General features: G+C 44.5%; 1 protein-coding gene across 2 annotated transcripts in view; it reads right to left on the reverse strand.

Moving 5' to 3' along the window:
• HADH (hydroxyacyl-CoA dehydrogenase) overlaps positions 1 to 24522 on the reverse strand; it is a 43295-nt gene that overhangs the window by 13564 nt on the left and 5209 nt on the right. For both annotated transcript variants that reach the window (XM_006061874.3, XM_025290323.2), the window contains exons 2-4: positions 8472 to 8600; positions 6114 to 6271; positions 1177 to 1303 (exon numbers count right to left, since the gene is read on the reverse strand). In XM_006061874.3, coding sequence (XP_006061936.1) covers positions 1177 to 1303; positions 6114 to 6271; positions 8472 to 8600 — 414 coding nt within the window. The remainder of the gene's footprint in view (positions 1 to 1176; positions 1304 to 6113; positions 6272 to 8471; positions 8601 to 24522) is intronic.

A 24522-nucleotide genomic window follows, 5' to 3' on the forward strand; every position in this document is an offset into this window, starting at 1 on the left:
CCTGCATTAGGAAACATGCTTTCTTCTATTCCCTGTGCCCCTTTCGTTCCTCAACTTCTTCAAAAACAGCCTTAGAGATTGGCAGTAAATTAGAAGCCAAGAAGCAATGTTAGTGGAAGAGAGAATTCCTATCATAGGATGGTTTAGAGTAGTCCCTGAAAGAAAACTGTAGGGAAATTTAGTCATCCTTAAACTAGATGCTAATGCTTATAGAGGGGAGGGGCTGAGCATCAGGAGGTGGCAGAAACAAGGGGACACCGGAGGGAAGCGGGCCTGGAGAAGGCAGCAGTGGAAGACCACATCTCTGCTCTCTCCCAGGGAGCCCCAGCTAGTCTCTGGAGGTCTGCCTGGATCCACAGCCCCCACACTTCGCACGGCAATAACTCCTCAACCTCAGTACAAATGCTGTTTTAATAGAAGCTGCTCCTCGGACTCTGTAATTAGCCACTCTATAAAAGGCAAGTTGCAGCATTTCAGTGCAAATTATCTACTGTGACTCCACCTCCCTTGTACCCGAGTCTTGAGCAAGCAAGTGGCGGCAGCAGCCCAACAGCCCTCCCTGGCCACTTCCCTCCGCCTCCTAGGGCTGAGGTCAGGAGGTTCGAGGCTCTGAGGAGCTGCTTCATAGCTGTGGTCACAACACAGAGGAGCTGTGCCTCTGTGGGGACAGTACAAAGGCCCCGTCACCGGAGCTGACACCAGTGTGACCCAGCAACAATGGACAGTGTAATACAGAGGCTCCGGGAGGAAACCAGGCTTCTAATAAAATGCCTCATCCAGCCTGGACAAGACAACACGAACGTGTGGTTCTCCCCTCCGTGGGCTCATCAGGCCAGTGATCTTCAGTACCACCTTCCCAATCTGATGCTTCTCTCTGCACTGCTCATCAGCTATAGCATAAACAATAAGTGATATTCCACACAGGTAACAGCCCTCCTGGACACCACTGGTCAAAAGAGAGCTCTGCAGAGAAATAAAGCCCAGGGGCCTTCCTAGATATTAGGTGCTGTTTCTTCCTTTGGCTCTGAAAGGAGACTCTGGCTAGAGAAACCCAAGCACGAGCACAACCAACCTGCCAACTTCCCACTAAAATTCCCGGTGGAGTGCAATCCCCACTCAGAAGCAGGGCTGAGAGCGGGCAGAGCAAGCACGCATGCACAAGCAGACCGCACTGACCTCCACAAGCCTCATCAAAGGCACCGGGTTGAAGAAATGGAGCCCGGCGAACCGGTCCTGTCTGGTGGTGGAATTGGCTAGGCTTGTGATCTGCAAAGAGGAAGTGTTGCTGGCAAAGATTGTGTGTCTGTGGAGAGAAAGACATCGGAGTGTTGGAATGAGTCCCATCTTTGGAAGCAGTCAGGGAAAAGACACAACTTCATTAACATTAGGCTGAAATCAAGTGACCTGCTTCATTTAAATTCTAGTTACCTGCTCCAAAAGTCTGCTTAGTCTTTGCTAATCCTTCCTTAATTTTAGGCAACACAGTTTCTCCTGGCTACTTGCATTATTTAGTTTATATGGTTCATGAAGAATACAAGGAGGCAATTACGGCATCACAAGACGCAACTGCGAATGAACAAACGCTGAGGAAAGACAGCACGCGTCACAGACCCTCAGAACAAACAAAAACTGTGAAGAAACACCCGAATCCTCCGTGAGAAACATCCGACATGAACTAAAATCATCTCCCCTCAAATGAAAAGCTTTACTTCCCCACTGATTGGGAATTAAAATGAAAACAGAAGGAAGCCAACATGGCCCAAAAGAAGTTTTAAGGCTACACTGGTAGGTTTGGGGAAGGAAGGACACGTGTATACACATGATAAACATGGTTCAATGCATTCTTATTGCAGCGAAAGTGTCAGTCACTCAGTCGTGTCCAACTCTTTGCAGCTCCGCAGAATGCAGCCCACCAGGGTCCTCTGTCCATGGGATTCTCCAGGCAAGAATACTGGAGTGGGTTTCCACTCCAACCGTTTCCTTCTCCAGGGGATCTTCCCAACCCAGGGATCAAATCCAGGTCTCCTGAATTACAGGAAGAATTTTTACCATCTGAGCCACCAGGGAAGCCCTATTCTTATTATAAAATCTCCTTAAGAAGCAGTACCATCTTCTTTTGTGTATATAAAATATTAAATTATTAATTAAAAAAACTCCATGCTGATTTCAACCAAATTTAATTTTTAAAGACCTCAGTAAAGTGGGGTGCCAAAGGCATGACAGGCAAATCTTTAGAGATGGGCAAGACTGATCAGCTTTCCTACAGCACCACCTTGTGGATAAATATACACTAAGTCTACTAATAACAGCAATCACAAGGGCTTGGCCACAGCACAGGAAGGGCGGTGATCCCTTACGACCAGATTAGGGTGTTCCTGCTTGCCCAAAAGGCAGTACTCTAATCTGTCCGAAATCAGGAGCGAGTGGGAGGAGAGAAGAAGGGAAGGGAGCAGAAACCAGTAATGTGGGAAGAGCAGAGAAGAGTGAGGTTGCGAAAGCAGCTGGTGTGCTGGTGTGCACTGGTGCAGCCATGCGATGGAATACTACTCAGCCACAAAAAAAGGAGAAAATCACGCCATCTGCAGCAACGTGGATGGACCTACAGATCATCATACTGAGTGCAGTCAGTCAGAGAAAGACAAGTATCACATAGTACCACTTCCATGTGGAACCTAAACTGTGACACGAATGAACCAAGCTAGGAAACTAACAGAATCATGGACAGAGCGAGCAGCCCAGGGGTTGTCAAGGGGGCAGGGGTCTGGGAGAGGCACAGGATGGGAGAGTGGGGTTAGAGATGTGAGATTCCATATAGAGGATGGATAAACTGCACAGTGCTACTTTGCAGCACAGAGAGCTATATTCAGCATCCTACAATAAACCATAATGGAAGAGAACACATGTATAACTGAGTTACTGAGCTGCACAGCAGAAATCAAACACTGTAAATTAACTGTGCTGCTGCTGCTTAGTTGCTTCAGTCAAATCCGACTGTGCGACCCTACGGACTGCGGCCCGCCAGGCTCCTCTGTCCACAGGGATTCTCTTGGCAAGAATACTAGAGTGTGTTGCCATGCCCTCTTCCAGGGGATCTTCCCAACCCAGGAATCAAACCCGGGTCTTCTGCAATGCAGGCAGATTCTTTACCACTGAGCTGGTATGCTTCGATTTAAAAACACTGATAGAAAAACACTGACCCATTTCATGAGTAGGATTCACTGTATCTATGTACCACATCTTCCTTATCTTTCCTCTGTCAATGGGTGTTTAGGTTGCTTCCATGTCTTGGCCATTGTAAACAGTGCTGCAATGAACACTGAGGTGCATGTATCTTTTGAATTATGGTTTTCTCCGGATATATGCCCAGGAATGGAATTGCTGGATCATATGGTAGCTCTATTTTTAGTTATTTAAGGAACCTCCAAACTGTTCTAGAATCCTCCTACCAATGCAGGAGAAACAGGAGATGGGGGTTCAATTCCTGAGTTGGGATGATCCCCTGGAGGAGGAAATGGCAACACACTCCAGCATGCTTGCTGGGAGAATGCCATGGACAGAGGAGCTTGGTGGGCTACAGTCATGGGGTCGCAGAGTCAGACATGACTGAAGGGACCGAGCATGCGTACTGTTCTCCACAGTGGCTGTACCTGTTTACCTTCCTAGAACAGTGAAGAGGGTTCCCTCTTCTCCACATTCTCTCCAGCACTGACTGTGCAGATTTTTTGACGATGGCCATTCTGACTGGTGATACCTCACTGTAGTTTTAATTTGCATTTCTCTAATAATTAGTGATGCTGAGCAGCTTTTCATGTGCCTTTTGGCCATCTGTATCTTCTTCTGAGAAATGTCTATTTAGATCTTTTGCCTATTTTCTGATTGGGTTGAATGGTTTTTTGATATTGGGCTTCATGAGTTGTCTTCCCTTGTAGCTCAGTCGGTAAAGAATCTGCCTGCAGTATAGGAGACCCGGGTTCGATCCCTGGGTCGGGAAGATCCCCTGGAGAAGGAAATGGCAACCCACTCCAGTATCCTTGCCTGGAAAATCTCATGGACAGAGCAGGAGCCTGGTGGGCTGCAGTCCATGGGGTCACAAAGAGTCGGGCATGACTGAGCGACTAACACTTACTTACTTACTTCATGAGTTGTCTGTATACTTTGGATGGCCAACATTTTATTGGGCTTCCCTGATGGCTCAGACGGTAAAGAATCTGCCTGCAATGCAGATCTGAGTTTGATACCAGGATCGGGAAAAATCCCCTGGAGAAGGAAATGGCAACCCACTCCAGTATCCTTGCCTGGAAAATCTCCTGGACATAGCAGGAGCCTGGTGGGCTGCAGTCCCTGGGGTCACAAAGGGTCAGACACGATAACATCTTATGGAAGTACTTTTTCCTCATTCTGAGGGTTGTCTTTTCATTTTGTTTATGCTTTCCTTTGCAATGCAAAACGTTTTACATTTAATTAGGTCCCGTTTATTTTTGTTTGTATTTTCATTACTGTAGGAGGTGGATCGAAAAAGATCTTGCTGTGATTTATAGATCAACAGAATACAACAGAAAGCCCAGAGATAAACCTACGCACCTATGGTCACTTAATCTATGACAGAGGAGGCAAAAATATACAGTGGAGAAAAGACAGTGTCTTCAGTAAGTGGTGCTGGGAAAACTGGATAGCTACATGTAAAAGAATAAAATTAGAACGCTGTATGCAAAAATAAACTAAAAATGGAGTAAAGACCTAAATGTAAGGCCAGATACAATAAAACTCTTAGAGGAAAACAGGGGCATAACACTCTCCTACATAAATAGCACTTCACTTTTAAGGCACAAGAACAGTGACCTTTCTCAACAACTTCCAAGTTGGCTGATTTAAAGGCCAGGCAAAGGGGCTTCTCCTTAAAGAAAAAAACCTTTTTAGCCAACACTCCTAACCAAGACAGTCTGGTTTCTGTCACATGGTGCTACAACCCCTAAGAGAAGTGAAGTTGCTCAGTCGTGTGTGACTGTTTGTGACCCCATGGACTGTAGTCCTACCAGGCTCATCCGTCCGTGGAATTTCCCAGGCAAGGGTACTGGAGTCGGTTGCCATTTCCTTCTCCAGGGGATCTTCCCAACCCAGGGATTGAACCCAGGTCTCCTACATTGCAGGTGGACGCTTTACCCTCTGAGCCACCAGGGAAGCCTGTAAAGTACGTGAGCATGCTAATCAGCTGAGTGACACATGGGAGACAGAAAGACAGGCCTCTCCTCTTTGTCAGGGTCACCAGGCCACACCGCCCTAAGGGCCGTCAGGCCAGCAGGCCAGCATGCAAGTGTCTCTCTTAAGCCACTGCTTGCTGGTGGCTGCCTAAGAATTACTGTTGTCATATAATCTTAATCTGACTTGAGTCCCAATCAAGACGGGTGGCGCATGGCCAAGCAAACATAAGATGAACATGAATGAGCATGTCAGGGGCCAACATCACCAGGAGCCACGGCAGAACTAGAGCTGTACATGTGCATGGCTCGCTGATGCCCCACAGTCCTGAGCAGGGGCCCTGCGTCTGACCTGCACGAGGCTAGCTCTCCTCACCCACCCTTCGCCAGGAAGCTGGGTAACAACTCCGTGCTCCTTAAAGGACCCCTACTGTTTTGACTTAACCCACAGAAGGCTCAAAGCAGGAGGACCCTGGAAAACCATGGAAACAGAAGGCATTCCCTTCAATTACATTATTCTGTTGGTTTCATCCAAAAGAGGGGACACACCAAATTGCTCTGAGGTTGCTCAGCAGACATCTAGGGACATGACCGAGTGCCTCTACCCTCTGGCCTGGGAGGGGCCATGACGCAGACGCTGCAAGAGACCAAGACCTGTCCCTGGATGGACCCTCCAATTCACGTGGGAAAAAACTACCCTCCTCTGGGGACAAGGATCAGATTCAGGGCAGCCCACACCTCAGGAAACAAACTGGGGGTGGAGGACAGAGAACAAAGGAAGCAGTGTTGGCTCTTCTGGAAACAGCTGTAGAGTAATAAAAAGAAGTCTTAGTGTCAGGAGACTCCTTCCCAGGAGGAAAGCCCAAGCGCCAGGAAGGGAGCCCCCAGCACCAACGAGGTCTCCCAGACATCACGTACTCGGCGGCAAACTTGTCCAGCCTCTTGAACAGCTCGTTCTTCACCTGCAGATTCTCTACGATGGCCTCCACCACCAAGTCTGTGCTGTGGACCACGGATGCTGCATCCGTGCTGGTCGATATGCTGCTCAGGGTCTTCGCCACAAACTCATCAGCACCCTAATGCCGTGGGGGAAGGAGAAGAGAATGGTCACTGGGCTCGCTGGAAAATGGTCGATGCCTGCAGAGGGGGAAAGCGGGAGGGCGAGGGCAGGGCAGGACACCCCAGACAACCTGAATGCGCCCTGGAATCCCGAGAAATAAATTCTCTACGTCTCTTCTTAGGGTAGATGGCATCTCAATGTGCTTCTGCACCCTAGGGCAAGAATCAGCCTGTGAACAATCCCAAGTGCTGGTCAGCACACTGTTGTGTGTCAGTCATAACCTTTCAAGCTCTTAGCCAGCTCTGCTCAGGTTACTAAGCTGTTTGTTCACAGCGTCGGTGTTGGCCTGTTCTATCTGCTCTGTGTCAACAGACAGCCATGTACTGTTCCATGACAGTACAGGCTTGAAGCCTGTGATCTGTCTTCCAGAAAAGGGTAAAAGTGGCTCTCAGCCCCATCCACGAGTCTGAGAGGTGGTGCTGACTATTCCCCTCTAGCAGGAGGCAGGGAAGAGCTGCCAGACTCAGCAGTTGTTTATCAACTAATAGTCACCCATCATGTGCCGGCAACTGGTAGTTCAAGAGCACACGCCAGATACAGCCTCTGCCCTAGAAGAGCGTACAATCCTGTCTTTTCCTCATTTGTACCTCCAGGTTTCCACAAACAGATCTCAATCAGGGCAGAGACAGGTGGTCCCCTTATTAGCTGCTATTTTACCTCAGGATATAATTTGCCCATGAGGATTCAAAACGGTCCAGCAAAGGCATCCAAAATCATCAAGGAATAAATAATTCTCGGAGCTGTTCCAATGGTATGTGGCAGCCTAGGTGGGAGGGGAGTTTAGGGGAAAGTAGATACATGTATATGTGTGGCTGACTCCCTTTGCTGCCCACCACAAACTATCACAACATTGTTAATCGGCTATATTACAATATAAGATACAAAGTTAAAAAAAAAACTATCAGAGCTGATCAATAGAAATGTAATGCAAGATGGTAGCTGATTTTAAATTTCTATCAGCTGCATTTTAACATGTGAAAACAGGTAAAATCAATTTTATTTAACCCTAAGATATCTAAGCTACTATCGTTTCAACATGTAATCAATATAGAGATGTCTTGTGTTCTTTTTCTACTCAGTCTTTGAAATCTGATGTCTATCTTACAATGCACCTTGGTTTGGACTAGCCACAGTTATCGTGCTCAACAGCCACCTGTAGCCAGTGGTAACTGTCCTTATCAGAGGAGAGCTAGATGAATACAGTTCATGTCAAGTCAGTAAGTGGAAGCTGACCCTTCAAGCATGTCCCTGGCAGAGGTGGGAAACACCAGGAGACCAGACTCCTGAGGAGTGACAGTCAGGAGCGAAGCGTCTTGAGAACAGATGCCACCTTTTTACCTCCAGGGTGGGGCCCAGAGCCTCGGCCCAAAGAGGGATAATTGGCAGAAGTGTGCACAGTAAAAGTGCAGGTTATCTGGATCCACTCACTCTGTCCTTGCTTCCCCTCGGCCCTCTTCAAATCCCGCCTGACCAGACCCTCGTCATAACATGCTCCTCTCTATCGCGACCAGTGAGGACATATGAAGGAGAGCTTAACCTGCCGTGATACATACTGCTCAGATTTCTTTAGGGAGAACATAAAATGATCTCCTCCCCTGCTCCTCTGATTTTTAAAAGATGACTAGATTTTAAGAAGATGCAAACCCAAATCACAATGAGATACCACTTCATAGCTCCTATGATGGCTGTTACAAAAATAACAATAATAATTGTAGGCCATGATGTGGAGAAATTGGAACCTCCTTGTAAATTACTTGTAGGAATGTAAAATGGTCCAGCCATTGAGGAAGACAGTTTGGTGGTTTCCCAAAAGGCTAAACCTAGGATTGCTGTATGACCCAGTGATTGAACTGCTAGGTATATACGTGAAAGAACTGAAAAGAGGAACCTGAACAGACTCATGGTCACTACGGCACTATTCACAATAGCAAAAGGTGAAAAGAACCAACAATATGGCTATTTACGTCTCCTGTTCTGTTATCAGTCCCCGTGGAATATTTAGTGATTATGTTATTATACTGGCCTAAAGTTAGGCCTGTTTTATTGGCCTCAAGTTTCAATTCAAACATTTAAAAAGCAAACAAAGGCCAGAACCCCCTCACAAATGTGAAGTGGTCAGAGAACTGGTCTTGAAGATGATGATGACAAGAAATCACCTTGGGGTTTTCTGCAAACTTCTTCTTGGCCACTTTCCGAAGACTTTCCTCAATTCCCTTTCTAGATTTTTCCAGGATGTCCTCTGTTTGGTCCACCAACACTACTGTGTGGCCAGTTGCTGCAGCAACCTAGAACAAAACAAAAACAAAAACAAAAAGCAAGAAAACATAAAATTAAAAAAAAGTTAGTAGATAGGAATTCTCTGCAGTCCAGTGGTCAGGACTTGGCACTCTCACGGCTAGGGCCTGGGTTCAGTTCCTAGCTGGGAAACTAAGAGCCTGCAAGCCACTCAGCGCAGCCAAAACAAACAAATAAAACCCAGTGAGTTTCATATTCTACATGAACTCTAGCACTATTCTACTCAAAATACCACATAAACATAATAATAAGCCAACAGAAATTAAACACACACTTCTTCTCAGGCACTGCTTTAAATCCTTAACATGGATGACAATTCTCAAAACAACCTTACAAGAAGATCAAGAGATGAGCCCACAGTCACACAACTGGTGTCTGGAAAGGGACATGTGGAGAGGGTTCATGCTCCATGTGCCTAAACTGTTTGCACAGTTTAGGCACACACTCACACCTGCTTTCCTTCCCAGAGTCTGAAATTTTGACACTGGCCAGGCAGACAGTGCCTGTGAGACCAGCCCCAGTAAAAATTCTCGGCTCTGCATCTCTAGTGAGCTGAAGGGAGGTATGATAACCACCGGTGGGGTACTCTGTCCACAAGGGGGGCAAGCCGAGGTGCTGGCTCGGGGACCTTCCATTTTTGTCTCAGCTCCTGTGTGGCGGACCCTCTGGAAAAACAGAAGTGATTTTCACCTTCCTCTTAACCTCTGACCTAGCTCATCCTTTGAATAGGCCAAACAGGATTCCTCAGATTCCTCCCTGCCCAGTCCCAATACGCTTTCCCTCACTTCCACTTCCAGCATCACTCAGCCTTTTTTTCCCCTCAGGGGCTTGGGGAGGAAAATTCAAGCACTTTTGGAACATGTGAAAAAGCTGAAGGCAACAGAGACAAAGAAAGACAGCAGAGGTACTTCGCTGGTGATTCAGCGGCTAGGACTCTGTGCTTCCACTGCAGGAGGCACATGTTCAATCCCAGGTTCGGGAACTAAGATCTCAGAAGCTGCAGCGAGTGGCCAAAGAAATAAAAAGAGAAAGTTAAAGCAGTGTCCTTTTGTTTTGAAACTTTAAAATCCCACTGAGAAAACACGGGAGGAAAAAAAAAAACACTCAACAATACAAAGCTCCGTATGTCAGATGTCAATGAAAATAAAAGCCGCATCATGAAGAACTCTGTCAGGAATCAGGTCTCAGAAGGCTGAGTACACCTTCTGTACCCAGAAGGAGTACACCTGGACGATGCCATTCTGCCAAGGAATAAGGCATTAGCCTTAAAGAGGTGGAGCGGAGCCAGCGAGGGAGGGGGATCCACCATCTCCCTAGAAAGCCACTTGCAGAGTTACTGTAACCGTGTGAGACTGTGACAGCCACAGGGCATCTTTGGTTATGCTGCAGATAAGCTATGATGCATCCCCTTAAGACTACTTTTTAAAAAAACTGCAAACACAACCAATCCAAGAGATGAAGCAACCCTCAAAAATCCAAGTGAAGCAAGACAGACTTACAAGAACACTAAAATTCAACTGGGAAAATCCGTGGCCAAGAAGTATTTTCAGCCTAAATGAGGACTTATCCAAAGTCCTCTGATAAACACCCCCAGCTCCCCCACCCCCACTCCCGCCCATAAGGAGACACTGGGCAATTCAGTCCTTGCTTTTCTTCATCCAGCGTCTGCATGGCCACATTGGAGATGATACAGTATGCAGACACCAGCCAAACTCAGCTATTAAATCAAAGCCCTCCAGGCAATGTTCTGGAAGAACAAAGTGCACATGTCAAATGATCCATGTCAAAGTTACTGTGTGTACAAAACGTCTGCTTACTTTCCCATATCAGGGGCCAAGTCCCAGAAAGGTAGCAGACAGACCTTCACAGTGCGCCACTGATCACATCTCACTCTGCAAAACGTCCCTCAGCCGCACAGCGCCTCATCGGTCTTTAAAGAGGCTGCTCTTGTAGGAACTTACCTTAACTGTTTTCCCTAACTCAATTGCCTCGAACATTTTCTACAATTTCGGGATCTTCAAAATGCCTAGACTAGTATTTCTGGAAAATCCTGAAAGAGATGGGAATACCAGACTACCTGACCTGCCTCTTGAGAAACCTGTATGCAGGTCAGGAAGCAACAGTTACAACTGGACATGGAACAACAGACTGGTTCCAAATAGGAAAAGGAGTGCGTCAAGGCTGTATATTGTCACCCTGCTTATTTAACTTATATGCAGAGTACGTCATGAGAAATGCTGGGCTGGAAGAAGCACAAGCGGGAATCAAGATTGCCGGGAGAAATATCAATAACCTCAGATATGCAGATGACACCACCCTTATGGCAGAAAGTGAAGAACTAAAAAGCCTCTTGATGAAAGTGAAAGAGGAGAGTGAAAAAGTTGGCTTAAAACTCAACATTCAGAAAACGAAGATCATGGCATCTGGTCCCATCACTTCATGGGAAATAGATGAGGAAACAGTGGAAACAGTGTCAGACTTTATCTTTTTGGGCTCCAAAATCACTGCAGATGGTGACTGCAGCCATGAAATTAAGACACTTACTCCTTGGAAGAAAAGTTATGACCAACCTAGATAGCATATTCAAAAGCAGAGACATTACTTTGCCAACAAAGGTTCGTCTAGTCAAGGCTATGGTTTTTCCTGTGGTCATGTATGGATGTGAGAGTTGGACTGTGAAGAAACCTGAGCACCAAAGAATTGATGCTTTTGAACTGTGGTGTTGGAGAAGACTCTTGAGAGTCCCTTGGACTGCAAGGAGATCCAACCAGTCCATTCTGAAGGAGATCAGCCCTGGGTATTCTTTGGAAGGACTGATGCTAAAGCTGAAACTCCAGTACTTTGGCCACCTCATGCGAAGAGCTGACTCACTGGAAAAGACTCTGATGCTGGGAGGGATTGGGGGCAGGAGGAAAAGGGAACGACAGAGGATGAGATGGCTGGATGGCATCACCAACTCGATGGACGTGAGTTTGAATGAACTCCAGGAAGTGGTGATGGACAGGGAGGGCTGGCGTGCTGCGATTCACGGGGTCGCAAAGAGTCTGACACGACTGAGCGACTGAACTGAACTGAATTGAGAAAGCAGTAATTGTATACTCTAAATTGTTATCCCTTTAAACACTTTCTACTTCAGCTTTCCTTATCTTGGTTTACTCATAAAGCTTCAGTAAAATACAAAGGAAATCTTATAGTATTGCTATTCCACAGGCAGAAAAAGATATTCTAGTTTAAACCCAAAGTAGACATGGCTATTGGGGAATTTCCTGGAAGTCCAGCAGTTAGGACTCTGGGCAGATTTCACGGCCATGGCCTTTGTTCAAAGCCTGGTCAGGGAACTAAGATCTCACAAGCTGCATGGCATGGCCAAACAAACTACACCACCACCACCCCCCCCACCACACAAAGGGGATACAATTAAGACTGAATGGAGAAAATATAGGTGAAAAAGATACAATTCTCGAAATATTATCCATTTTATGATGAAGTTCTTGGTTGCATAGCAATAAACTACCATTTCAGCACAACTTCAAGCAATTTCAATGAAAGCAGTATTTTCATTCTACCCACTTGTAGACAGCAACCCAATCCAACCTAAAGAACTTCCCTTAGAATCATTTGTTTGCAGACATACCCAAGAGACACAAGGTTGGCAACATCTTGAGGGTAACTTCCTGTCTATTCATCTTCACAAACCCAGTGCCTGGTCCATGGTGGTGAGAGGGTAATAGGCAGGAAGACCAGGGGTCTCCAAACAGAGGAAATAGGCTGCAAGTGTCAGACATTTTTTTCTCTCTTAAGCAGTAGGAGGAAACAAACAAGTGTTAGATTTTTTTCCCCTTCTCTACACAAATTTTAAAAGAGGTTTCTTCTGTGTTGCCATGACAACACATGGTTCCACCTGCACTTAACTTCTCAAACCTTGAGCTAACCAATGCATTTTTTCTATGGAAATATTTGTCTTAAGCTATGTTAATGAACTATGTATTTACCATTGCCTAATGGCCCTGGACAACTCACCTTCTGCCAATGTTATGCCAAAATGCATGTTGTGGGTGAAGGGCTTGGTGACAGTCTCTGAGTTTTGAGACGTTTCCTTTCTCCAATTAGCAGACTGCTAGTAGCTATATAACATCCGGCTAAAGACTAGCAGGGGGGCACTCTTTCGGCCCACTTCTGATGTCTATGTCAGAAGCTTTCTATATCTCTTTTATACTTTAATAAAACTTTATTACACAAAAGCTCTGAGCAATCAAGCCTCGTCACTGGCCCTGGATAGAATTATTCTCCTCCAGAGGCCAAGAATCCCAGGTCTTTCATGGCTCAACAACAACCTTTCAGCAGGCACTCAATGTATATTTGCTGAATAAGTAAATGAACAAACAAACCACAGGTAGCCCACTGCCTGGTATGTATCAGGTACCTGACAACATTTCCTGGGATGAGTCCAATGTTCTGATTTTATTCATCTACTCCAAGTGGGGCTGGTATTCCTCCCTACTGTTATAGGCTATCGTCAAGATAGAGTGAGGATGCAGGCAGCCTATCCCTTGTCCCCATGTAATCCATGTCAGACCTGAAAGGTACATGACTGCCTCCCAGGCTGGCTCAATAAGCAGATGCAACCTTAAGCATGCCAGTAGTTAGATCTTCACTCATAGCTTCAGCTACATGCTGGTTTGAAGGCTAAAGCCAGAAAAAACATAACAAGAAGTGCTGTGTTTTTCTTGGAAGCCAAGTAATTGTACTGGGATATACAATCTGGACAGTGGGGAAGCTTTCAAGTAGTTTGGGTGAAAAAAATGCAGATTATTTCAAAATGCTTTGCACCAAATGACCGAGGGCCACACAAAAGCTTTGGCTTCTCTGAGGTGAGCACTCTTGCCCCACCACCCCAACACCTGAGCTCCCCTGGGGTAGAGAGGAACCACCCTTACCGCAGCATGCTGGGCACAGCTCTGCATTCATTCCCGTCACTACTGCTCCCTCCTCTCAACTCAACAACCATGCAGGGCCTGTTCCTGGCCCCGGGACAAGGTGATGAACAAAACAAATCCCCTGCTCTCAGAGAGCTTCCACTCCTCATAAATCATCCTCTTTGGTCTTCATAATAGCCTTTGGGGGAGACACTGTAACAGTAAGTGAACAAAGTCTGGACGTGAGGGGCTTTGGAGCTAGGCCTGCCTGTATCCCGAGCTCACACGCTGGCTGTTGATCCTGCAAGGCATGGCTGGGTCCGAGGGGAACAGTCTGAAACAGCTCTGAACTGGGCTAGAGCCAGACTCTGGAGCCTGTCTACCAACTATGAGACAGAAGAATTCCTTAACTCTCAAAGGCTGTCTCCTCATGTAAATTGGAGCAGAAGAGTTGTTGAGAGGATCAAAAGAGTTAATACATGTTGAGAGGATTAAAAGAGTTAACACAGTAGAATTGCTGAGAGGATTAAGAGTTAAAGAACATGTGATATGCTAGGCACCCAGAACAGTGCCCAGTATATCACAACAGCTTCATGATTTTATTCTAGGCAGGCCCCTTCTTCCTTCTGTAAGGGTCCAAGGCTTAATAATAGATCCAAGTACTGCCTCTAAAGGAAAATATTTTACTTTGCCTTTAAAATTACATCTTCTCACGACTTGCCCCCTTTCTGGTTTTCATTTTCAGGTTTTCTTTCCTGTGTCCTTGCATTTTTACAAACAAGTTAGGAACCCTCTTCGTTTAAAAAGCAGGGGGAACACCCACAAACTTCCTTAGCCACCTGAAGCTGACGTTTGCTTCACTACAAAAGTCCTTCAACCGCCGGGGGACACAGCTGTACGCGAGCACCAGAACTGCTGAAAGCAAGAAAGAATCAAAGGCCTTCCAGGCGCTAAAGCCAGCGCCTGTTCTTGGGCCTCATCTACTTTCCCACAGCCCTACTCGCTGCCAGCTAAGCCTTCCTTTTTGAAATTCTCCCATTTCTTATCTCTATCTGTTCCTTTTAGCCATATTAATTCTCTCAATCTTCTCAAAGGTATCTTTCAAGGTTCTGCCTTCAGTATTCTTCTCTGTCTTTGCATCTTTTCTCGCTGGAACCTTAATCATTCTCATAATTCCAGCTAGGTGTGACACCAGCACATTCTGTCCTAAGCTAGTCTACGCCATGTGCGTGCATGCTAGGTCGCTTCAGTTGTGTCCAACTCTGTTACCCCATGGACTGCAGCCCGCCAGGCTCCACTGTCCATGGGATTCTCCAGGCAAGCATACTGAAGTGGGTTACCAGGCCCTCCTCCAGGTGATCTTCCCGACCCAGGGATTGAACCTGTGTCTCTTGGGTCTCCTACATTGGCAGGTGGGTTCGTTACCACTGAGCCACCTGGGAAGCCTGCAGTCAATACCTTGTGACCCTAAAACCAGTTCTCTTGACCTCCATTAATGTTACCACTATCCTGAGGGTCACAAGAGTTGCTGGACAACACTTTTTTCTTAACCTCGGCCCTAATTACATCCAAAGAAGTTCTATCCATCATTTAAGGCCCATTTCAAAAGCTACCCTCCCCAAATGAATGTGTTTTTTCTTGTTTTAAATCTTAGAGCTAGACTTTTCGGAGAAGGCAATGGCACCCCACTCCAGTACTCTTGCCTGGAAAATCCTGGTGGAGCCTGGTAGGCTTCAGTCCATGGGGTCGCTGAGAGTCGGACACGACTGAGCGACTTCACTTTCACTTTTCACTTTCATGCACTGGAGAAGGAAATGGCAACCCACTCCAGTGTTCTCGCCTGGAGAATCCCAGGGACGGGGGAACCTGGTGGGCTGCCAGACGTCTATGGGGTCGCACAGAGTCAGACACGACTGAAGCGACTTAGCAGCAGCAGCAGCAGCTAGACTTCTACTGCTGTTACTAGGCTGCCTGACACCAGTCAACGGTGCCACGCGGCCGCTGCTCTTAGACCTGACTGCCTTAGTGGTGACACTGGTCTGGTCCTTGTGTCCCCTGCCACTCATCACGTGTACGTGGTCTTGTCCGGTAACTCACTGCTCAACACCAGGTTCCGAGAGCAGGGTGATCCAAGCCTGTGCCCTCCCCCAGCCCCATCACAATGCTCCTTGGGCTGCTTCCCAGCTCCACAACCCGGCCCTGAGGTTCCCTCCCTCAGGAAGCGCCTCCACCTCCCTGATGCCAGCCCTCTCTCCCTCGGAGAATGCTCTCTCAACCTCTAGCACAGGTAGTCGCTCCTTTGTGCTCTACTGACTTACAGACATAGCAGGTCCTTCCTGCAGGACCCTAAACATAGGAAAAAAAACAGTGTGGAGCTGGTGAGAGTCACAGCTACCAATGATCACTCAGTTATGTTAACAGCAGCCCAAACCCCAGGACATGAATATAAGAGAGAAATAAAACACAAATGGTTGTAAGCGATTTCAAGTTGTAAAAAATCTCACGAATTTTAGAATAAAGGTCATAAACCAATGACGATGTAGGAGGTATTCCAGATGTGAAAGATAAATTAGACATGGAAAAGTTAACTAACACCAGCTTTTGATGATGAACTCAAAATACTGAATAATAGCTAGAGACCTTTTCAAAAGACCTGCCACATCGTCCACTTCTTCAGAATCCGAAGTAGCTGTTACCACAAAGCCCAACATAGGGTAGTTCTGTCATACTCTGAACTTCAGTCCAACCAAAATTTCCAGTAAACGCAAATTTCATACACATATATGTAGTGCAGTTACATACATACGCCTTTTTTTAAACACATACTTTTGAATGTCCCTTTTTCCTTACCTAGGAAGATATATCCTATATATCTATAACATCATATTTTAAGTGTGTAAAGGCCGTATCTTAAGGTAAGGTATTTAACCCACTAAAACCTTCATCTGTGTCAGATGGCATCCCAGATATGGCAAGCGGGGCATCTGTGCCTTCATGACGTTAGCTGTTCACACTTGTGCCTCTCCTGGATGGTGAGCAATTCAAGAGCAGCAACCACATACTACCTCTCACCCACCTCAATGTCTAGCACAAAGGCACACTTAATCTTCATGAAAAGAATGGGTGAATAATAGATCTAGTTTTTAAAAGCTTCAGTTTGTGAACTATCTTAGGAATAAGTTCTCAAGAAATCATGACTGGTTTTGCTATTAGAAACTCTTTATAACAAATTTTACATAATCAAGTTATTAATAGAATTATGAAAAATCACACATATAAAAGGATAGACAGAAAAAAAAATAACTGGATTCTTTAGTCAATTACCAAATTAAAAAAAAAATACCACAAAAATATCTCTCTTATTTTGGTGGGCAGACCAACCATTTTCTGGCACTGGTGGTGGAGATGCCAGGCAAAAGGGGAACTAGAGGGCAACTGCCGTGTAATATGACCGCCTCTGTACTTTCAAAACTGGATTTATGCTTAATTTCCTCCAGCATGTCAATGAGTCCTGTACCATTTATCAAAGGGGCTGTGGGCAAAGAGACACGCAGACCCTGTGTGTGTCCGTCCATCTGTGAGGGACACGTGTGAGCCAGGGCAGGGACGGCGGCAGACACACAACACAGGCTTCCCTCCAGTGTAGCTTTCTTCTCTATCACAGCAGGGAGAGGGTGAGAGGCACCTTAGTTTCTCAACTACTGCAAGGTCAGAGAGAGGGAAAATTATTTACTGTTCAGCTTTATTAGCTACAGATAATCCAGATCATCAATTACTAGAGCAGGAAAATCAGTGCAACCGTTTTCAGGCTTTTTAGCCATGAAATTATTCCTCCTAAGAATGTATACAGAAGAGCAATACATAAAGCACAGGTCAGGAGAGAGGGGTTTGGGAACCGCCAAGGACCCACACTGAACTCCTAACCCTAAAGTCATCAGAGTGTAGTATTAAAAACCTCTGATCCGTAAAGTAATTAACCTCCAATTAAAATTAAAAAAAAAAAAAAAAACCTCTGATCTATTCAGACCTACTATGATGGCTAATATTTTTAAAAAAAGAAACAAAAACAAAAAACATAAAATAAGTGTTAGCAAAGACATGGAGAAACTGGAACTCCTGCACACTGCTGATGCAGTCCCTGTGGAATATGCTATAAGAGTTCCTCAAAACACTAAAAATAATTACCATATTATCCAGGAATTCCACTTCTGGATATATATCCAAAAGAAGTCTAACACAGGCTTAGAAGCAACACTCTAACATAGCTGCAGACCATGTTCATGGCAGCATCCCCAATAACTGAAAGGTGGGAGCAGCCTAAGAGTCCACTGATGGATGAACGGGCAGACAAAATATGCTACAGACACGCAATGGAATATGACTCCACTAAAAATATCCCGATGCAATATTATTCCTCAAAAAGGAAAGAAATTCTGACACATGCTACAACACAGATGAACCTTTAACGTTTTTAGATGAAATAAAGCAGTCACAAAAGGACAAATACTGAGTGATTTCTCTCATATGAAGAATCTAGAACAGTCGGATTCATAGAGACCAAAAGTAGGACGGCTGCCAGGGGCTGGGGGAGAGATGGGCGATTATTATTTAACGGGCATGTACTTAAATGCCACTGACCTGTACATTTTTTATGTGCATATTTTCAGTTTTATTAGATAAATGCCAAAGCATTTCCCAAACAGTTACACTAATCTATTGATACATTCCCACCAACAACAGGAAACATGAACTTCCTGTTGCCCCATATCCTTACCAACACTTTATCAAATTTTTCCAAGCTGATGTGTGTGTATAGTATTTATTTGTAGTTTTTATTTTTTTAATTAATTTATTTTAATTGTAGGCTAATTACTTTACAATATTGTAGTGGTTTTGTCATATACTGACGTGAATCAGCCACAGGTGTACATGTGTTCCCCATCCTGAACCCCTCTCCCACCTCCCTCCCCATCCCATCCCTCTGGGTCATCCCAGTGCACCCTGTCTCATGCATCAAACCTGGACTGACGATCTGTTTCACATGTGATAATATACATGTTTCAGTGCTATTCTCTCAGATCATCCCACCCTTGCCTTCTCCCACAGAGTCCAAAAGACTGTTCTATACAACTGTGTCTCTTTTGCTGTCTCGCATACAGGGTTGTCGTTACCATCTTTCTAAATTCCATATATATGCGTTAGTATACTGTAGTGGTGTTTTTTTTCTGGCTTACTTCACTCTGTACAATAGGCTCCAGTTTCACCCACCTCATTACAACTGATTCAAATGTATTCTTTTTAATGGCTGAGTAATACTCCATTGTGTATATGTACCACAGCTTTCTTATCCATTCATCTGCTGATGGACATCTAGGTTGCTTCCATGTCCTGGCTATTATAAACAGTGCTGCGATGAACATTGGAGTACACGTGTCTCCTTCAATTCTGGTTTCCTCAGTGTGTATGCCCAGCAGTGGGATTGCTGGGTCATATGGCAGTTTGATTTCCAGTTTTTTAAGGAATCTCCACACTGTTCTCCATAGTGGCTGTACTAGTTTGCATTCCCACCAACAGTGTAAGAGGGTTCCCTTTTCACCACACCCTTTCCAGCACTGATTGCTTGTAGACTTTTGGATAGCAGCCATTCTGCCCGGAGTGAGATGGTACTTCATTGTGGTTTTGATTTGCATTTCTCTGATAATGAGTGATGTTGAGCATCTTTTCACATGTCTGTTAGCCATCTGTATGTCTTCTTTGGAGAAATGTCTGTTTAGTGAACTGTACATTTTTAAAGTAAGTTTTACTTTATGGTTTGTTTTTTTTTTTAACCACATACAACACACAAAAACCTTTAATCCAACATACCTTCATTTTACTGAGAAAAGCAGCAGCAACTAAAGCAAAAATATTATTTATCTAAGATCACATATCTATCCAAAACATAATTCTGTAAAAGGTACTTCTGTCTAGATTACTAACTAAACTTTTCAATGGCTCCTGGTGATCACAAAATAAAAGCTCCTACACATGGCACGCAAGGCCCTCCAGGAAAAGCAAAAATCCTCCTGGATTCTGACTAAATGAGACCCACACCAAGACGCACTAGAATTAAAATCTCAAAAGTTAAAGACAAAGATTAATGTTGTAAAACATTAAAAGCAGCAGGAAAAAACCAACTTGCTACACACAAGGGAATCCCCAATAAGACCAACAGCAGAAACATTGCAGGCCAGAAGGGAGTGGCACAATGTACACAAAGAACTGAAAACAAAAACAAAAACTTCCAACCAAGAACATTCTCCCTGCAAAGCTCAGAGTGAAGGAGTTCATCACTACTAAATCTGTATTACAAGAAACGTTAATGGGACTTTAAGCTGAAAAGAAAGGGCACTAATTAGTAACAAGAACACATATGAAAGAATAAATCTCACTAGGAAGGTAAACATATATAACAAAGGTAATAGATTACTCATTTATAAAGCTGGTATGAATGTTAAAAGACAAAAAAGCAGTTAAAAAAAAAAAACCCCATGATTACTATAATTAGTTAAGGGGTTGTTATTGTTGTTCAGTCACCTAATCGTATCCAACTCTGTGTGACCCCATGGACTGCAACATGCCAGGCCTCCCCGTCCCTCGCCATCTCCCAGAGTTTGCTCAAGTTCATGTCCATCCCATTGGTGATGCCATCCAGTCATCTCATCGTCTGATGCCCTCTTTTCCTTCTGCCCTCAATTTTTCCCAGCATCAGGGACTTTTCCAATGAGTCAGCTGTTCACATCAGATGACCAAAATACTGGAGCTTCAGCTTCAGCATCAGTCCTTCCAACAAGCATTCAAGGTTGATTTCCCTTAAGGTTGACTGGTTTGATCTCTTTGCTGTCCAAGGGACTCTTGGGAGTTTTGTCCAGCACAACAGTTCAAAGGCATCAATTCTTTGGTATTCTTCCTTCTTTACGGTCCAGTTCTCACAACCCTACGTGACCACTGGGAAGACCATGCTGTTTCGCTTCAGCCTTGACTATATGGAGCTTTGTTGGCAGAGTAATGTGTCTGCTTTTCAACACACTGGCTAGGTTTGTCATAGCTTTCCAGCCAAGAAGCAGTTATTTTCTGATTTCATGGCTGCAGTCACCATCTGCAGTGATTTTAGAGCACAAGAAGAGGAAATTTGTCACTACTTCCACCTTTTCCCCTTCCATTTGCAATGCAAATAGATGCCAGATGCCATGATCTTAGCTTTTTTAATATTTAGTTTTAAGCTGGCTCTTTCACTCTCCTCCACTCTCATCAAGAGGCTCTTCAGTTCCTCTTCACTTTCAGCCATTAGAGTGGTATCATCTGCATATCTGAGGTTGCTGATGTTTCTCCTGCCTATCTTGATTCCAGCTTGTAACTCATCCAGTTCAGCATTTCTCATGATGTGCTCAGCATATAGGTTAGACAGGTTGACAGCAGACAGCCCTGTCGTACTCCTTTCTCAATCTTGAACTAATCAGTTGTTTCACACAGTGTTCTAACTGTTGCTTCTTGACCTGCATACAGATTTCTCAGGAGACAGATAAGATGGGCTGGTATTCCCATATCTTTAAGAGCTTTCCACAGTTTATTATGATCCACACAGTCAAAGGCTTTAACACAGTCAATGAAACAGAGGTAGATGTTTTTCTGGAATTCCCTAGCTTTCTCTATGATCTAGCAAATGTTGGCAATTTGGCCTCTGGTTGTTCTTCGTTTTCTAAACCCAGCATGGACATGTGGAAGTTCTTGGTTCACATAATGCTGAAGCCTAGCATGCAAGATTTTAAGCATGACCTTACTAGCAGGAGAGATGAGTGCAATTGTCCAATGGTTAGCACATTCTTCAGTACTACCCTTCTTGGGAATTGGGATAAGAAAAGGTCCAGTCCTGTGGCCACTGCTAGGTCTTCCAGATTTGCTGACATATTGAATGCAACAGCTTGATGGCATCATGCTTTAGGGTTTTGAATAGTTCTACTGGAATAGAATAGCTAAGGGATGCACAAGATAAAAAAGTATGAAACGTGACATCAAACACATAAACCAAGGAGGGTTACTAATGTTGAGCATCAGAATAGAATCAAACTTAAGTTGTTATTAAATCGAATACAGACTGTTACACATACAAGTTACTATATGTTAGTCTGATGGTAACCACAAAGAAAATTAAAGTCAATGCAGGAAATTGAAGATATCTGAAATACATATCAGAATTCATAATCAGAATTCATAAACATTTCTTACAAATCAATTAGGGGAAAATGTACAACACAATAGTAAAATAGGAATGAAATCTAATAAGACATTATATAAGAATATATATGGCCAATAAACATATGAAAAGGGGTTCACCTCATTAGTAAACAGGAAATTCTAATAAAAATACAATGAAATACCACGAAACCCACTAGAATGACTAAAGGAACAACAACATAATCCCACAGAGCAAGGAGGACCTTCACGCCCTGATGGCAGAACTCTAACCTGATATAACCACTTTGGAAAACTGTTCAGCATTATCTGCCGAAGTTGAATATATTCATCTTTTGTAATCCAGCAATTCCACCCAACAGAAACATGCACATATGTGTGTCAAAAGACAGGACCATGGCTGTGGATAGCAGCTGTGCTGTGCGGGTCGGCCCAGGCAGGGATACAATTAGCCTGAGCAGTTCTGCTAAAGCTCGAGCATCACGATGGTCCCTGTTGAGGCGCGAGACCTACTGCTTTACAGAGCTGCTCTGCAACATTAAGAAGCTTGGGGGTGGTTTGTATCCACTTATCAGCACTGTTCATAAGACTGATATTGACGATTCACACCTGGTTTTCAAAATTACATTACTGAAGGTTCTTACTTAGAAAAGAATTTCACATGTCTTGGATGCAAGGAAACCAATCACACTCATTTTTCTCAAATTAATCAATGAATTATTCCCAACTTTCCGAGTGGAAGAGTAGATCACAAAAATAACCGATCCTTTTTCATCTCCCATAGATATATTTTTAATAAATAAGGAGGACTTTCCCTGGCACTTTAACCTGAGTGCCAATAATCTGAATCAACCCACTGAAGACCCATTGAGGACTCTAGTTTTATACGATAGTGACTACAAGACCTTGAGGACAAAAAGTCTGCAACGGGAAAAAAAAAAATGTATTTGACGGCTACGTCCTCAACTCCAACTGACTCCTCTAGCTTTGGTGGAAAGCAGGCTTAGCCAGAGGGAAATATTTTTGGACAAGGATGCTTCAGAGCTATAAAAATAGGCCCAGTAAATAGCACACTTGTCAAAATGCCCAAGTACTCCAGTCACAGGGCCAAGGAAACATGCCAAGCAGAAGTGTGCAGGATTTCTATATTTTTGCAAACATACCACTAGATTTGAAGCCCCTTCTCTGAATTATTACCTGAGTTATCAACTTGTGAGAATTGCAGCAACTGGTCCAGTGAGGGGTTCCATGTGCCTTTACACTACAGGAGGGCAACATTTCGACATTACATTCTCTCTGAAAACCGCTAAGTTTTATGTACCCTCTGCCACAACCAAATTTTGACTTCTCGATACCCAGAGGAAGTGTTCACCCAGAATAAGTACACTGAGTCACTGCTCCCCTGAGGCTGCTGCACCTCTGCATTAAGACCTGCCCTTGGGTTCTCAGGACGTGATCCAGGGAGGAAAAAAACCATAAATCAGTTGCATCTCCCAGAGCTGGCAAGTCTGGGTTCATGATTATCTCTGGTTATGCAATGCCTTGAACTTTGCCATCAATACCAGTTGTGTTCACTTACTTTAACACTCAGAAAAAGGCATTCTGTTGAAGCATTCAAGTACCACCACAGCTGGTTTATACTTAAAACCGTTAAGTTTATTGGTTGGTCTCTTTTTTTAACTTATATTTTTATACTTAAAAAACTATTTCTAAAAAGCCAAAGGAATGTGCCTCCATTTTTAAGTGAGTCTGTTAAATACACAATTTTTTAAAAAATTCAGTAAGCATCTGGGTTTGGTGATGGAGAGAAAGAATAACTTCTCTTCCTGGACTCTCCACACCATCTCCCACAAATTCTGGAAAGGAGATGGGATGGACGGACACATCAGTGGTATCAACCAGCTCTCAATTATATTAAGAATCTCTGAAGGACATTGCCAGAATGGATACTTTCTGAGTAGAGAAGAGAGCTGCAAATCCTAACTATTCTCTAGGAAGATTAATATGGCAATGGTTATTAGGAGGGTTTTTTCCTCTATTAGATTCTGCTGAAATGAACCAATTAAGATGCTTCCTCAACAATTCAGGTATCAATCCTTGTTCTAGGAATTAGAAAGGAAAGAACAGGGGCGGGAGCATTCCTCAGAGCCTTCTGCAGAATGGTGGACATTCTGACAGCAACCCCATCTTCAGAGGTGGCCACAAGGTCAACAGTGGCAACCACAGAGGGAGGAAGCTCTCTGGGAAAGCTGGAGAGAACAAAGAAGTCATGCCAGGGGAGTCTGAGTCTATTATGGGCAGAAACATGGTAGCAGAGTATGGAGATGATCAGCTAAATCTGGAGCTGAAGAAAGGACAAGATGCTAACTGTTGACTCCAGACACCCACAGATCCCCTTGCCCACGGAGGCCACACTTCTCCCCAAAGACAGCAGAGGCCAAAAGGTACGTGTAGAACGGTGGTCATCTCAGCCACAGGAATCTCCAGCCAGCAGAACCGTAAGTGAAAGACCTGAGTTCCAGCCTCAGCTCTGCCGCTGACCCTTGAACCCAGGTGACAGCTCTGCTGGGATGACTATTGTAAGGGCCACAAGAAATGACCGAGACGTTCAAGTGCTCAGAACAGAAAAAAGTGCACAACACACACACACGCACACACATCTGTAGTGTTTTTTAAGTGCCAGGCTCAGATTTAAATGCTCTGTGAGTATGAACTTACTGTATTAACCAAATACGAGTACAGAAAGCACTAAGGTTATCTCTCA

Source organism: Bubalus bubalis, chromosome 7 (genome assembly GCF_019923935.1).
Source record: "Bubalus bubalis isolate 160015118507 breed Murrah chromosome 7, NDDB_SH_1, whole genome shotgun sequence".
NCBI classification, from domain to species: Eukaryota; Metazoa; Chordata; class Mammalia; order Artiodactyla; family Bovidae; genus Bubalus; species Bubalus bubalis.